The sequence below is a fragment of the Arachis duranensis genome, chromosome 3 (assembly GCF_000817695.3).
Source record: "Arachis duranensis cultivar V14167 chromosome 3, aradu.V14167.gnm2.J7QH, whole genome shotgun sequence".
In the NCBI taxonomy this organism is placed as follows: domain Eukaryota; kingdom Viridiplantae; phylum Streptophyta; class Magnoliopsida; order Fabales; family Fabaceae; genus Arachis; species Arachis duranensis.
The window spans coordinates 3,063,428-3,081,300 of NC_029774.3; the positions used below are offsets into that span (position 1 = coordinate 3,063,428).

The 17,873-nt window shown below is 32.8% G+C and overlaps 2 protein-coding genes across 2 annotated transcripts; one reads left to right on the top strand and one right to left on the bottom strand.

Annotated features, from left to right (window-relative positions):
* Positions 1 to 12,972: 12,972 nt before the first annotated feature.
* Positions 12,973 to 15,423, bottom strand: LOC107477141 (zinc transporter ZTP29). The gene is made up of 11 exons (XM_016097103.3): positions 15,236 to 15,423; positions 15,100 to 15,158; positions 14,923 to 15,015; positions 14,445 to 14,534; positions 14,169 to 14,306; positions 14,029 to 14,085; positions 13,872 to 13,912; positions 13,699 to 13,766; positions 13,540 to 13,596; positions 13,315 to 13,432; positions 12,973 to 13,227 (listed from the first exon to the last, which is right to left on the bottom strand). The coding sequence occupies exons 1-11, from the start codon at positions 15,297 to 15,299 to the stop codon at positions 13,185 to 13,187; spliced, it is 828 nt and encodes a 275-aa protein (XP_015952589.1). The 5' UTR covers positions 15,300 to 15,423; the 3' UTR covers positions 12,973 to 13,184.
* Positions 15,424 to 16,373: 950 nt separating this feature from the next.
* On the top strand, positions 16,374 to 17,873 carry LOC107476795 (cytochrome c-type biogenesis protein CcmE homolog, mitochondrial). The gene has a single exon (XM_016096699.3). It carries the CDS (start codon positions 16,789 to 16,791, stop codon positions 17,608 to 17,610), a length of 822 nt encoding a protein of 273 aa, XP_015952185.1. The 5' UTR covers positions 16,374 to 16,788; the 3' UTR covers positions 17,611 to 17,873.

The following is a 17,873-nucleotide window of genomic DNA, read 5'->3' on the forward strand; positions in this document are numbered from 1 at the left end:
AATTTACATCATGCATGCTATGCTTTCTCATATATATATTTTAATTTCTAGCTTAATTACCACTCTGTTATTATTATTAGCTAGCTTAATTCCTTATGTATGTTTCCTGTTATTGCATATGTATGTAGACCAAGTAATTTTTTAACTTTCTAGATTCAATGTGTGATCAGGATTTTAGTTTCAGTGGTCATATCACGCCTAAGGAATTAAATCGTTTTTCTAAAAAAGGCAGGAAAAGATTTCTAAAATCGTTTTTAACTTGCTTTATTTAGTATTCGTTAATTGTTGTGACACTTAATGAATATTAAATAAGACAAATTCTGACTGGTTTTTTTTGTCTCTCTAACATTACTCTTAAATAAATAACACTCACTCTTTCAAAATAAGTGTGGCTTTCACTTTTTTTTAGTTCATTAAAAAATCAATGTATTTAGACAATTTCCATACATTAATTTTTCAATAAATTCAAAAGTAAAAATAATACTTATTTAAACACGAAGTGAGTAATATTATAGACATTTTCATTGAAAATATGTCTTCAAATTTTAATATTAATTTTTATAAAGTAGTATAAATTAGCCGATTTATTAGAACTTTTAAATTTGTTTTTTAAAAATAATCAAATGAAATAATACAAAATAAAAGTATGTCATATTCAACTTAATATCTTAGAGTATTATGAATTTTTCATCTTATAAATTTTTCGCATTTTGTTTTATCCGGTATGGGACAAATCCCTCTCCATTTGCTATTTAACATGATTTCCATTGCATAACTTTTTTTATCATAATAAAAGTTAATTTATTCAAAATAAATTGGTAACTAATTTATATATAATTATGCAACAAGAGTCGTTTACAACAATTATGTATAGTCTTTATGGTGAACAACCATGTTATAAATACAACATTGTTAATAAAATCAGCTACTAAAATTAGTCATTAAAACAGAATACACATTAAAATATAAATATATATGTAATTTAATTCATTTTTAATATATTTTTTATTTTAATATTTATTTTTTAATAATAATTAAAATTCTAACTATTTAATTTTATTATCTTATTGTTAGTTGAAAAGAATTAATTCTTAATAAAGTCACTATTTAAGAAAGAAATAAAACAAAACTAATAATCACGTACTAGCATATCATATAATAGAACCAGCCATGATCAGCTTTATGAGTCGTATGATGCTGCTATATATTTTCAACTACTTTTGATGGACCATCAGCATGAAGGACCGTCAAATAATACTATGTTATAATGATTTCTGTGAAAAATGATTAGGATCTGAAGAGAACATCTTTAATTTTCATGTACTGCTATTACTATTCTTAAAGGGAAAAAACATATATGAAAATTAATACATACAAGATGAAAATTTACACCTAATTTTTTTATGTAAAATTAATAGGTAAAAATTATTAAATTATAATTTAATCAAAATCTACAAAATTATTTAATAATTTTTAATTATCAATTTCAATTGAAAATAAACAACGGTCTATAAGCCTCCCCGTTAATACAATCACCACATTCAAAACGTAAGGCACCAATTTCTGATCCTAACACTGTACGCTTTAATTTTAACATTTAGAAATAATTTTGTACTTATTTTTTTACCCTAAGGTGATTTGTTTTTCTTTATTATTTATAGCTGGCGTTTGATATAGAACAAAGACACGAATATTGAATGTGTTTTGCTTATGTCTTCATTGTTTTTTGGGAGGACAAAAACTATAAAAAGAAAAGAAAAAGAAAAAAGTTTTGAGATAGATTATTTTATATATAAATTTAATTTCAATATATTTCATCATTTCATAAAATTATCATTCAATTAGATGTATGTATTTAATTGATATTTTAAATAATAGACTTAAAAATTAATTTTTTATTAATGTAATAATAATATACGATTAATTATTTTTATTCAGACAAATAATATATAAAAATTAAATTCTTTATATATATATATATATTGCCCATAATTGTAAATACATTCTTTTGTATATTTATTATTTACATTCTATCTCAAGAAAATGAACTAAGTGTATGTAGAAGGGAGAAATATAATTGTTGAAGATTGAATGTTGGTGTAGGGCAGGTGAAGTAAATTTGAGAGAGAGAAAGAGATGCAGCAGGTTGAAATGTCATTTCAATTTTAAAAGTGGGTGATAAATACATAGATAGCAGAGTTTGAATTGCATATATAGATATAGAAATAATGTCATCCAACAAATTCGGGACTCCACGTTCCTTGTTGTCCCCCTTGTTTGGATGATGTTGAAAACATGGTAAAAATAATAATCATGGAAATTTAAGAAATCAAAGAGAAGGGGATGGATGGATTGCATTGCTTGTAGTTGTTGGTAATCCATTCAGAACAGTGTAACGTCAATCAGTCACAACCGCAAACCCTGTCAACTTAACAAAACAAAGATGTGATACAACATAACATAACTTTATTTTCTTTTCCATACATATATCAATATCACTCCACATGCAACACACATGTATCCACCTACAGTCTTCGTCCGCATGCACTCAACCCTAAGGGAAAGGGATTTTTAATTTCATACTTCATCTTTTAAAATTTTTAATTTTCTTTCAATATTAGTAACTTCTTTGAAAAGATAGTAAAAATAATAGAGAAAGATATCTCTATTGTTTGTTTTTGCATTCTTATATTCTTTAGTCTAGAAGGATTAATTATTGAACCACAACATTTTATAATTTCATGAACGAAATGATGATGAAAACAGAAAACTCTCGAAGTTAGAAGAGTATGACTCACACTCATCGCATGCATGATATGTCGGTTTCAGACATGGTTTGTTAATAAATTTGACTTCCATATTTTTGTTCTTGAGTTGTACTTGTAACATTTATCTGTTATATATAGGTTTAATTATTTTGTATGTTTTTATAGTTTCACTAAATTTTTAATTAGGTATTTATACTCTTTTTTTTTATTGGGTTTCTAGACATTAATTTTTTTATTAATTTAGTCCCTATTGTGACAAAATTGTTTGAGATAATAAAATATTCTGTTAAAAAATCGAATATTATTTTAATTTAGTTAAGAAAGCAAACTGAACCCACCTCAAAATTTTCAAAATTCCCAAACTACCCTTGACATTTTGTAGAATCCTAGCTAGCGCTTGTTCTATGAAATCAGTAGCGTTTCTATGAAATCAGTAGCGTCATCCTTGGCAGCGTGAGCATCCTTCATCGTCCGATGTCCTTGGTCTATGTTGCACTGCTCTGCGCTATTCGTGGCAACTCCATAACACAGACGTCACTATCAAAGTATTGGTTACCTCCACAACTCTAGGAAAAGCTCTTCAATTTCTCTTAAACTGAATTCATTGAGCTGAAGAATTCAAGAAGGAAAGAAGAACGAAATTGAAAATGGGTAATCAGAAGCAGATTCTCAAAGATCCCCAATTCACACCCTTTCTCACTTCACGTTCCAACATCGACCTCAAGGTGCAAAATTTTCTTAATTAGCCTTTTCAATTTTGCGTCTTATCTCAATTTAGGGTTTTAAACCGCAATGTGCCTAATTCCCCTTCATGTATTCTATTTTCTAGATAAATAGTAAAATTTGAGTGTGAACAAACTGAGTCAAGAATTTAGGATTTTTAATTTTTGTTTTTTTGTAGTAATTCATGATAAGTGACAAAATTTGAGCATTAGCAATGACACTCAAGAATCCAAAGAAAAATCTAGGATTCCTAGAATAAGGCTGCACCCCCTGCTACTACCCAGTTGTTGCCGTCAATGTCATTATTGTTTCTGGAGAAGATGCTACCCCATCATGTCTATGATTCATCAACCTATCCTTCTATTGCTATGGGTGATTCCTCTCAAAATGACAGAGATGCTAAGCATTTTTTGCCGTATGCGAATTGATGTCGCTAATTTTATATGGATTATTGCAATTAAATTATGTAGATTAAGATTGTAATTCTGGTTAAAACTGTTGTATGCCTCAACAAAATAAGAAAGGTATTTTGTTACTTTTGAATTGCTATGAGACTTGGTTGTTTTTGTTTATCTTTTTCTCCGGTACAATGCAATGATTTTAGAAGCACGACCAATTCTGAAAGATACTAAATCTGACCTAAATGTCATTGTTAACTTTATTGAGGTCAGATTATGAACTTATAGAAAGTGAAGATAGTAGTGAAAAAAGTGATGCTAATTCTCAGAATATAAAATTAGTTTACTTGTCAACTTACCATTGTATTTCCAAGATATTTCTATAGATTTTTTTCATCAATTATAAACTTGAAGGACTATAAGATATATAAAAAAAATTTCTTTTATAAAAGATTGTTATAAAATAGCATAATATATCATGAGACATAGTGTTAATTCAAGAATTTGCAGAAAAAAATTTGGACTGTTTGTGTCTTGTCTTTTGTTGATACTTGGGAAAATATGTATTACTTATTGTAGTCTAAATATAGAAAAAAAATTCATACCTTCAATATACTTACTTTTGAATTTTTGTCGGTCAAATTAGTTTTTTTGTTTAAAGAACTATATAGAAATAATTTTTTTTAAACAATTCGATCTGCCAAAAAGGTAACGATTTCTGAATACTTATTTATGGTGTATCATAATATGATAAAGACACAAACTATATTTCATGAATTCACACAAATGTAAAATGTTACATTATTATAATAAATACTTGAACGATGAAAACTGAATTTTATATTACTATTTTTATTTTATTTTATCCATTCTTTTTTTTGTATGTTATTAAGATAAGGTATTTTGAAAGTTAAAAAAAAAGAAGAAGGTATTTTTGGTACAATTTGTATATAAATAAACAAAAAAATTATAGTAACAAAATAAAAAAGATTATAGAAATATCTTACATGTGATAGAATAATTGAATAGGGATTATACGAATATCTTTCATTGAATATTTATAATTTCATCAAATTTTTAATTAGATCCTTATACTTTTTTTCTTTTTAATTGAGTCCATAAGGATATACAAGTAATTTTATAATTCACTAACATTTTTTAGATGTTTAACATTACTAAGGAATAAATTGAAAAAAAATTAATATATAAAGATCCAACTGAAAAAAAGTATAAAGATTTAATTAAAAATTCGATAAAATTATAGAGACATGCAGAATAATTATATATATTATTGGTTCATCTCTTGTATGTATTTTTGTAAGCTATATAATTTAACCTTGATGATTATCATTAGCATAAGCTTTTCCCCGAACCTAAAATTATGATGAGAAAGATGGGCCATCAATTAATTACGAAATTAAAAAGGATTCCTAGCTAGAGAATAAAGTTAATGTTGTATTTAGTTTATCAGCTAATCCATATCTTTAAGGCTAGCAGTGGAGCATGTAGGGCTGATTAATACTGATTAGTGTTAAGTGTCATTCTAAGTGTGGCGCGCCATAACAAATAAAAAATATAAATTAAGAAAAAGGAAAACGCTTTATTGATATCTTTTTGTATTTCTTTAATAAAGTGGAAAATTTTTAATTTGTCTCCTTAATGGCTCAGGCACATCAACGACGAAGGATATATTTTATATTTAAAAGGTAAATGTTGTTCCATCCCAAAAGTAATGCGTGCATGCATGTGATTATATGATTCATGTGATATCTACAAATATTCTTCATTACAATCAATGATTACTTCCCTTTTTGTTCTTTCTGTGAGTACCAAATAAAAAGAGAGATTTCGGATTCATACAAATAATATTGATGAGGAACATGGGTTGTATGCATGTATGAGAGTTTATACACAGGTTTGTATAATTGTATTCTAATGATTCTACAAGTTATAATAAAAATAATATAAGAAGAATCTCTTAATTATAACAAAATTTAAACTTTAAATAAATAATTAATTTGGTAATAACTACTTTTTCCCCTAGGTACTTAGATTTATTTAGTAAAATTTTTAAAAAAAAGATTTTTGTTTTTCAAAAATATAAACTTCTCTCATATTTGATAAATAAAAGAAAAATAAGTAAAAGATATGCACATTTTTTAAAATACCTAAGGTAGAGCCTTCTAAAAATGATGTATGTTTATTAAAATTAAAAAATTTAATATAATTTTATATATTAATTAATATTAAATTTTAAATTAAAATTCAATTTTGATACACTGTTAATGTAAAATTATTTTACACGTGTATCTAATTATATAACGTTACATTAGTAAAAATAACTACTTTTTACATTGACTACGTGAATGGTCATCCAAGAGAATAGTTGTCATTGTACGAGTTAGTGCATTAAATTAAACTCATTTAATTATTATATTAATGTCTATTATATTATTTTTAAATTTTAAAAACTATTTAACAAATATACTTGTTATTATTATTTGTGCTTATTAAAAGCTATTTTTAATTTAATTTACTAAACATAGATACTATAATTTTTGAAAAGCTATCTTTTAAGAGTTTAATTTTGATGTACTTATAATATAAAAAATTTTACACCGTCGTACAATTACAACTATTCTTTTAAATAACTATTCACACTATCAATATAAAAAATAATTATTTTTGTTCATATAGTGTTATATGATTATTAGATGCACGTATAAAATGATTTTACATTAACAATATATTAAAATTAAATTATTTTTTAAAAATTAACTTTTATAAATTATTTTTAAAAAATAAAAATTTTACCAAATTAAATCTTGTTGTATTAGAGATACTACCGGAATAGATAGAGAGAGGTATCTATAAATCGTCTTGCGTTTTAAGCTGTTGATTTGATGTTTAATTGAAAATTTAACAGGTTATTTATTTATTTATTTATTTATTTGGGATGTTAGAGCAGGGCTGAGCAGTAGTCCCACTAAAATTTGAATAATTACACATAGTATACAAATGTATATTTTTTGTCATGGATACAAAAGTGTTCAAAATTGGGGAGATGATCCATGTAGGCAGAGACCCAAATTGAAACCCAAAATGAGGTATATGGGCTAGGGCCCAACAATCAATAGACATAATGATAGATAAAACAGTTGAAGACAAAAAAAAAGTTTAAAACTCCAACTGCAACCAAGTCGAAGATAGAAAAAAAAAAAACTCCAACTGAAACTAAGCAATATAATATATAAGATTTTTTAGAAAAGTTAGATTACCTATTTATGAAGTTAATTTTTAATTCACAATTTATTAAAGTGATACTAAACTATTAATAGATAAACAAATTCTTAAAAAGAGTTTTCGGAAAGGGAGAAAAAAAAATTAGGGTTAGTGGGAGTACGTACTCCGTACTCTGTACAATTTTAAAAATCGAAGATGAGCGGTGGAGTGAGCAGGGAAGAGACTTTGAGGGTGAAACACGGTGAGGCAGCCGATAATGTCGGCGGAAGAGATAAGGGGGAGAGCGGGGGAGGGATTGCATCAGGAGAAAAGGAGGATCATATTTCGGGAGGGGTTTCTAAACCTTTGAAGGTTTCTTTCAGGGACAAAGTTATGGGTTCCAAGATTGCTAAAGCTTTTTCACTTGTTGAAACTTTATCGGGAGATAACATTGCGATAGTTTCTGGGAAGCAAGGAGATCTCTTACCACCGAGTGTCACATTTACCCAAGAAGCTAAGAATTGCTTGGCAGAACCTTATAAGGATGCTATAGTAATTAAGGTGCTAGGTAAACATTATAGCTACACTGCATTGTCTCATAAACTCCGAACGGTATGGAGGATTAAGGGAGGTTTTGATTTATTGGACGTGGGATTTGACTACTTTCTTGTGAAGTTTGATGTGGCTGAGGAGCGAGAAAAGGTTCTCTTAGGAGGTCCATGGATGATTGAGGGAAATTATGTGGCTGTGAAGCCTTGGGACCAAGAGTTTAGATCAAGTGAAAACTGTTTTGGAGCAACTTTAGTGTGGATTAGAATTTCTGGATTACCAATTTGGTGCTACCAAGAAGATGCAATGCTCCGTGTTGCGGCTGCAGTTGGCATTCCCGTTAAGGTTGATTTGGCAACAAAATTAGCTGAAAGAGGACGATTATGATTGAGCCTGTGTCCAGATAGATTTAGGATTGCTAGTGACTAAGAAGATTCTTGTTGAAGGTGTTGAATATGAGGTTGAATATGAAAGTCTTCACCTTATTTGTGGCTCCTGTCTCAAGTTTGGTCATGATATGAAGGTGTGCAAGACTGACAGCAATGCAGGAGGAGGAACTAATGCCAAGGTGATCAGCGATGTAGCAAAACAGCCAGAAAGCTCAAATTCAAAAAATCCAGTGCATGTGGAAAAGGCAAGTTTTTATTTTGGCAGGAATCTTGGAGATGAGACTGTAAATGTTACTGTCCCAGATTTGGTGTTGAGTGATTTGCATGCTGTTCATGTAGACCATGCACAACATGAGGATTTGGAAGGTTGGACTCAAGTGATTAGGAAAGGAAAGTATAAAATGGGTCAAAAGCCTTCTCCTAGTACCCATCAGGTCCAACCAAAAGCAAAGAAGACTCCTAACAAGGCTACCAGTACTTGGACAAGGCCTAACCACCAACGTACAACACATGCTACTGGATCCAAAGTAAAATTAAGCAGGGGCATCAATATTGGAAAATCGGTTAGTGTGGCTTCTTCAGGGACTCGGCACAATGTTCATTATCAGCAGCAATGTGAGACAACAAATGGCACTGTGCGAAAGCGTCCTCGCCCAAACTTTTTGCAGAATTCACCAGTAGATAAGGATGGAGCATCGACAGCAGGTATGGTGCAAGTTTCGACGGAGAAAATTGGGCTGCCACTTGAGAGTCCATTAAAGGCAGGATTGTCAAAGACAGGGACAACATGTTGAGTCTCGGGTTTGTTATTGGAGCTCCCTTTTTGCTGTTTTTTATGGATAGTTTCAATATCATAGCCTCGAATGTGAGGGGTGCGTCTAACAAGATGGCCCGTGTGCATTGCAAAAATTTGGTGAGAATATATAAACCATCTTTCTTCTTTCTCTTTGAGACTCATACCATGTTTAATAATTTAAAAAATTTTTGGGATAAGTTGGGTTTTCATTGTATTGGTATTGAGGAAGCAGTAGGACACAGGGGTGACATTTGGTTTCTATCTTCTATTGCTAATGCTTCTTGTGTGGTTATTGATCAAATTGACCAATGTATCACAGTGAAAGTGAGTGTGGGTAACTTAGTTTGGCTTTGTAGTGCAGTATATGGGAGTCCTCAATTCGAAAAAAGATGTATGCTTTGGGATCATTTGCGTTCTATTAATTCAAGCCATAATGGACCATGGATGGCTGTTGGTGATTTTAATGAGATTGTAGCACCAGATGAGAGTACAGGTGCTTATTTTTCTTCTCACAGAGCTAGTCTATTAGCTACTACTCTAGATGACTGTGAGCTCTTTGATCTTAAAGTGACTGGTAGGAGATATACTTGGTATAGAGCAGTTCAGGCTAGCAGGGACTTGGCTAAAAGGTTGGATAGAGCTCTAGTTAATGAGGCGTGGATGTCAATGTTTCCTGAGGGTTATTCTGAAATTCTAGCAGGCTTCATTCTGATCATTGTCCTATTTTAGTTCGTTGTCATGGTAGCCCCAGAGTGAAAGGTTCTCGTCCTTTTAGGTTCCAAGCTGCGTGGGCAACACATCCTTCTTATAAACATGTTATTAGTAAGGCTTGGAATCAAGAGTTTGGAGGCATTACTGAAAGGCTTAAGATGGTTCAACAGGCTTCTTTGGACTTCAACTCAAAGATTTTTGGAAATATTTTTGTGCGAAAAAATAAGCTGGAATATCAGATTGATCAGATTCAACGGCGTTTGGAGGTTACCGATGTGTTATCTCTGAGAATTAAAGAAGCTGAACTGAGGGAAGATTATAATAGGCTTTTATTGCAAGAGGAACTTTTTTGGTACCAGAAATCTAGAGACCAGTGGGTCAAGTATGGGGATAGAAATACTAAATTCTTTCATCTTTAGACTTTGGTGCGTAGAAACCATAATAGAGTACATGGATTATATGTTAGAGATGGGTCTTGGTCTACTGATCCAGATGTTCTCCAGGAAGAATCCCTCTCTTTTTACAAGAATCTCTTTGGTACAACGGAAGATGTTGAGATTGATTGTTTAGGGGATGTTCTGATGCCCACTCTAAGCACTGAGGCTTGTGCTAGGTTAATTGACCCTGTCTCTTTTGCGGAAGTCAAGTCAGCAGTATTCAGTATGAGCCCTTTTAAGGCTCCTGGTCCAGATGGCTTTCAAGCTTATTTTTTTAAAGAATATTGGGAGATAGTAGGCACTGAGATTTGGAATATTGTCCGGAGCGCTTTTTTGGGAGAGTTCTTAAATCCTAGCATCATGAAAACTCTGATTGTGCTTATTCCTAAAATTGATAATCCTACCTTTATGAAGGATTTCAGGCCTATTAGCTTGTGTAATGTTGTTTATAAAATTATCACCAAAGTATTGACTAACCGACTTCGGCCTTTTCTTCCAGATATTGTTAGTCCTTTACAAGGAGGTTTTATTCCGGGTCGTGGTGCTCTATCGGAGTGTCTTTACAAATACCACCCCCATTCTTTCACACGCACAAGTCGGACGGAGGCTCTTAGACGTGGAACCAGTCAAAGGGCTTTCTCCTTCAGACGATTGGGCCAACCCAACGAGTCCAGTCCACTAATCTCTGGTTACCCATCGTAACACCTATAATCACTGTTAATATGATTATGAATTATGTCCGTGCATCATCTCTTTCTATTATGTGAAATGGGAATAGATTGGATAGTTTTGCTCCTAGAAGGGGACTTAGACAGGGCAATCCAATGTCTTTTTACTTATTTGTGCTTTGTATGGAAGGACTTGCTTGCTATATATCTCATAAGGTGGTCAAGGGTGTTTGGAAACTAGTTTCTGTCACTAGGGGTGGCCCAAAATTTTCTCATTTGATGTTTGCAGATGATCTCTTACTCTTCTGCCAGGCTACAAAAGGTCAGGTCCAAATGGTCATGCATTCTTTTAATATTTTTTGCAAGGCATCTGGCATGAAAGTGAATCTTGAAAAGTCTAAAGCTTTTTGTTCTAAAAATGTGACTGCTCGTAGAAGAGATATTTTTACTAGTGTTTCTTCAATACGTTTTGCTTTGGACTTAGGAAGATATCTTGGAGTTAACCTTAATCATTCCGCTAAGCGTTTACGGATTCACTGGGTCCACTTTGGACATGTTTCTGCTGTACTGTCCCCATTTCACTAACTAATGCAATTTAGTTTTAAGTAAAAACGAAAAAATAATTAAAAAAAGACTTAAATAAAGTAAACCAAATAAGAATATGATTTTAGAAGGGGCAAGTTGATGGTAGAGGTCTTTTTTTTTTCTTGTTAATTGGAGGACTGTGATCACTTCAAAGAAATTTGGTGTGTTAATATATCTTTACTTGGTAAATTGGTGTGGCAACTTTTTCATTGTCAGGACAAGCCTTGGGTTGCTCTATTGAGGGCGAAGTATCTGAGGAATGAGGGAGTTTTAGATGGCCTTGTCTCTTGAAACGCTTCTCGTGTTTGGAAGAGTATCTCAAAGGCTTTTGGTGCTCTTAAGGATGCCTTCTCTTGGTGCGTTGGGTCACTTGATCAATCTTTTTGGTTTGACAATTGGAGTATTGAGGGCCCAATTGCTCAAGATGTCCCTTTTGTACATATATCTGACTCTGATTTAACTATTAGAGACGTTTGGAAAGATGGTCAATGGAATCTCCATGATATTTTCTCTATCATTCCAGAAGATGTCAAATAGCGTTTGAATGCTTATAATCCGGATTTGAATGCTGGAGAGAGTTCGGGTTGGTCGTGGGGTGTGGCATCTTCTAGACTCTACTCAGCTAGGAGTGGGTACAGTTGGCTAGCCAAAAGAAAGTTTGACTGGAATGAGCATGATAATTGGTTGTGGGTATGTCGTCTGCATATTTCTGAGAAGTATAAGTTCTTGATTTGGCTCAGTCTCCATAATGCTATTCCTACAGCAGAGTTTCGTTTGGGTCGTGGTTTAGCTTTATCTAGCCCCTGTCATCGGTGTCAGAATGGTTCTGAATCCATTCTTCATTGTCTTCGGGAGTGCCCTAGTGCCAAGGAGGTCTGGACCCTTTTAGGCTTGTATTCAGATAACTCGAATTTACATGATTGGCTCTACAGAGGTGCAAGGAGTGGAGATGCTTTTCTTTTCTTTTCGACTATCTGGTGGATTTGGAGAAGCAGAAATCATGACTTATTTAATATAGATGATTCATGGAGTGCTAGTAAAGTGGTGAGTTTGATTCGTAGTTCAGTAAGGGAGTTTCACACTATTTTTGCTATGCATCAATCTCTGTCTCCTCTTTCACTTTGTTTGCATTGGGTTCCACCTCCAGTTCATTCTGTTAAATTGAATTGTGATGCTAGTTGGTTTGCTCCTTCTGGCTATGCTGGTTTTGGTTGTATTATTCGCAATCCTGATGGATGTTGGTTGAAAGGTTGCACTGGAAAAGTCGAAGTGTGCAGTGTTCTTTTTGCTGAATTGTATGCAATTTGGAGAGGTTTACTTCTTGCTTGGGAGAGTGGATTTCGTGAGGTTATTTGTGAAACAGACTGTTTAGAAGCTCTTTTCTTGGTAAACCAAAGAATGCTTAGTAAGGATATTCCGGAATGGGATTTGGCAAAGCATATTCAGGAGGTTATGAATTGGAATTGGAGAGTCTCTATTCTTTTAATTCAGAGGACTGCAAATAGTGTTGCAGATTGTATGGCTAAAGCAGCTGCTTCTGTCGCGGACATTCACTCGAATTGGAGCCAACCATGGAGTGAGCTTCAACATCTAATAGATTTAGATATGACCCTAGCCAATTAATTTGGTTTTGTCTCTTTTTTCTTTCTTTTCTATTTAGTCACAAAAAAAAAAAACTATTAATAGATGAAATAAAAGGTATATCACTTGCAAATAGCTTCAAATATAGTTACAAATCATCTTTATATATATAGATATGGATAATGACAAGATGATCTCTTTTTCGAGTAATACACAGGATTAAAATTCTTGTCATTATTTTTTTACCTCCTCCTGTTCTTTGTACAACATTCCTCTATATAGTAGGAGAAACTAAACCATATTTAATTACATTTTAATGTTCATGTCATGTATGTTACTCCTGGGATTACTTGTACATTAAACCATGTTCTCTGGTAAACTCAGTCGTAGAAGAAACAAGCTGCAGCAGCATCCAAGAAACACTTAACTAAGTATCTTATAATAATTTAAATGTACAATATTAGCACTAATCTTATTTCTTAATTACCTTGCACACATGAATGCCATGCCACAAAAGACGGCCTTAACAGACTGCTTCTGTCCAGCATAATCAAAAGCCAGTGGCAGCATTTCATGAAGTGTTAGAAATGCCATTACTCCACCAACTGTGTATTATGTTTAATGCAATCAACAATAATTAATATCAACACAACATAACATAACATATCATATTGCTAATTGCACACAAACCAATCAAGTTGCAAGGGCTAACCTGCTCCAAGCAAACCTTCAAGAATCTCGGGATTTAAGCTTCTAGGGAACAGACATGCTACATTGTTATGTAACAAGGGAAAATCATCATCATCATCATAGTTTATATAATCTTTGAATTATTTATGTATATAGAGAATGTTTTGGATGGTGTATGTACCTATAATTATGACTCCTAAAGGCTCAGCAAACCCACAAAATGATGCCAATTTCAATGCCTGCCATTTACTAATTAAGAACCATGCATCCACAAATTAATGGTTATTGCTATATGTGTGATATTTGATATGAATAGATTTAACTAACAAGAGAAAAAGATCCAGATCTTATTACCTCTCTGTTGCAAAATAAACAGGAAGTGCAACAGCAATACCCTGAAAAAAAGATATATACAACAAGAGTGTCACAATTGTTTAACGTTAAACTAATTAAGGAATTTATTAATAGAACACTAAGATTATATTATAAGGTAAAAGATAATTAAAAATACCTCTGGAATATTGTGCAGAGCAATGGCTAATGCAAGGTTAAGACCAACCCGAAGGCCCTATAAAAGAAGAATTAATGGCATAAAGTTACAATATTAAGGCATTAACATGCAACAATAACACCAAAATTGAAGTTTATTACCTTCATGGAACCAAGGAACACTGCCATTCCTTCAGGAAAATTATGTAAGCTAATACCAATGGCAGTGATAATTCCGCTGAACAAAACTTGACGGCGCTGCCTTTTCATAATGTCCCTGTTTCTACGATCTCCAACATTCTATTTTCAAGCATGCTATCATATTATAAGATTGTTTTTTACTCAACATATATAGCAGCTTAGCTATAATACCATGCATTTTATTTAAGATTTAATTTGGTAGATAGAAATTAAACAAGTTTAAGTAAAAGAACGAACCTTTGTCTTTTTATCGTCTGGAATGGGAACTGCTGTTGGTTCTGGGATAAATTTGGTTACAACAGCAAAGAATATGACACCAGCAAAAAACTGAAACAAAGAAGGTAAAAAATATATTCATTGTGAAAATAAATATGACTTTAATTAAACATTATATTATGGTAACCAATTTGGGTTATCGAGTAATTAGTTCACTCATCTATTTAAATAAGTTTTAGGAGTTCGAATCTCGCATTGTTTATACAACAATCCATTAACCAATACAAAACCTTTAAATAGAGCTCAGATACACGCCGATTAGTGCTTAATCTAAGTCGGGATGAGAGATATCGTTAATTAAAAAGACATTATATTATGATAGTCAACTCAAATTTATCACGGAGTAGTCCTTAATCTGTCGGATTGAGGGATACCGTGATAACAAAAAGAAAAAAACATTATATTATGGTGAATAAGAATAATATATAAGAGAACTTACCCAAAGGTTTCCTTTGAGATATCCAAGTGAGTTAATAGCATTATGAGCAAGGTCAAAGAATGAAATGCTCAGCATCAAACCAGCAGCAAAACCCTTTTATGATTAGAATGTGAATGCTTAAGTAATAAAAAAATGTTGAGTTTGATTAATCAATAATGAAACATCATATATGTATACCTGCAACAGTCCAAGCAACTTTAAACTTGGAGTTTTGTTGATTATTACAGAGAGTCCACCTGTTCAACATAGACAAGTTTGTGTAAATGAAGCAAATTAGAGTTTTGATGGAAAGAAAAATGAAATTAAATAGTACCTATGGAAGTACTCAAGCCACCAATGCATGAGAGAGCAAGACCAACCATGAGCTGAGAATCCATGACCTTGAATTAAGGATGTCACGGCTCTATTCAATGCAACACAATACAAATAAATTAATTAAACCTTTGGGGAAGTGATTGATAATTGAAAGAAGAAAATAGCTGGACTGCACCGGTTATTGTTATTGTTATCTTTATAGCACTAATAATATTAATAAGTAACCGTTTGTGGAGGGAAATGAGAGGGATAAGGTATGTGGTATTTGAATATTCGAAAGCATAAGAACTAAACAAAACTAAATTAGACATGATAGCAAAAGAAAGAGATGGATTGTGAAGTTGGTCCACGAAAAGCACTACTTTATTATTTTCTCCTCTTTAGGTTGGGTAGAGATACATATGTATATGTTATCATAGGTGAACCTAATTCTTTTCGAATAAGTTACCACCATGAGCAGATGCGCAAAGATTTATATCCTCTAAAATATAATCAAAATAAAGTGTACTATTTGAAAATAAAATATACAAAAATCATTAATAGAAAATATTAAAGGATCAATATTTTTAGTGGAAAAATAAATGAAAAGTTGGCTTGTACAAATATTAGCTCAGGTGCAAGACAAATGAAAAAATAATATTGATCATTTAACATTTTTTATTATTAATTTTCTCTTAACATTTGTCCTCATTTTTTCGTTATGGAATTTTAATATATAAAACTCTAATTTTTATAATTGTATTAAATTAGATAATGATAAAATGATTATTTATATAAAAATATTTTAATATAAAAATAATAATTAAAAATTATTAAATTATTTTATATATCTGACTAAAAGACTTAGCATAATACGTCCATGTCTCAGTGTTAATAATCACTTTTATATAAAAATATTTTTACTAAAATAACCATTCACTAACATATTTTATTTTTTTGTTTTTTATATTCTCAATCCAGTAAGCCAATAATTAATATGTTATGTCATAGATTGAAATTTTATTTAAAAATTTATCACTGTTAATAAATTATTATATATACAAAATAAAATTTAAATTTGTTAAAACATACTAGTAAGTTAATCACTAGAAGGAAGTCTAACTGATTTCTTTGTTTCTCATGTCGCCTGTCTTCCACTGTCCACATTACATTGATTTGAAATAAATTTTTGAACAAGGATGGATTTGAATTTTGACCATGCATTACAGAAGTCTTCTACATACTGGGCCTCGATATCAATGGACCTCCAACATGGAAGAAAAATGGCCCATAAATTGGGCCAGCGCACTCCACTTGTCACGTGCAAATATTTTTCCTTTTTTCACTTTTTCTCCTTCTTTTTGTTCCATGTTCTGTGAACGTTTACATGAATCTTCTCCTTTTTTCGCCTCCAACGCTGCCACAAAAAAGACCATTGCTGCCGCCAAACTTCTACTCAATTATGGCGGCTAATACTCTTAAACCCTAACCCCCAATCTCCAATTTTCCCACGTTTATTTTCCCTTACTTTCCCGAGAAAACACAAGAAAAAACAGTAAAAAGAAAATTCCGATGGCCACCGGACTCGCCCTCAGATTCAGATCCCGCCTCCTCCATACCACCTCACTCCTCCACTCCCCCCTTCTCCACACGCGCCACCCTACCGCCGCCAATCTCTCGCCGTCTCTCGCAGCTGCCTCCTTCATCCGTGCCATCGACTCACCTTCCGCCCTCCCCTTCGCTTTCTCTATCCACCGGCGTCTCCTCTCCACGGCGGCTCGTCGCTCGGCATCTCGACCAAAGAAAACGGTTGACATCGGCGCGCGAGCCAGGCAGATGCAGACACGGCGCCTGTGGACCTACGCCCTAACGTTCGGATGCTTGGCGGGGTTCATCGTGATCGTTCTGAACAACTTCCAGGACCAGTTAGTGTTCTACGTTACTCCATCGGAAGCTCTCGAAAAGTACGCTCAGAACCCTACGAAGACGAAGTTCCGATTGGGAGGTTTGGTCCTGGAAGGCAGCGTCGTGCAGCCTGCATCTTCTGCAGAGATGGAATTCGTGGTCTCCGATCTGATCACCGATATTCTTGTCCGGTACCAGGGTTCGCTTCCCGATCTCTTCAGGGAAGGTCACTCTGTGGTGGTGGAAGGGTTCGTGAAGCCGTTCACCGATGAGATCAGGAAGCAGGTGTCCGCCAAGAGCGTTTCCGGAAAGGCAAGGAGCGGAGACTGCTATTTTTCCGCCACGGAGGTTTTAGCAAAGCACGACGAGAAGTATATGCCTAAGGAGGTTGCGGCGGCTATTGAGAAGAACAAGAAGATCATTGAGGAGGCTGCAGTGAAAGAAGCGGAATCGGCGGCAGAGGCTGCAGTGGCAGCAAAGAGCTCTTAGGTGGATGGTGATAGGGCTGCTTTCTCTCTGCCTAATTTTTGGTAACTTTTAAATTTAATTTCTTGGGATTAAATTGTGAACTGAATTTAATATCCCAAATGATACTATTTATACTGTTAAGATTTTTGGAGGGATGAGAATTGTTTAACCGTAGTCCATAGGATGAGGTTGAATTTTTTATTGTAATAATTAGGATGAACTACTCATTGGTAAAGAACAAAGTTTGGATATTGGATTGGAAGAGTGATCAATTTTGATTGTTA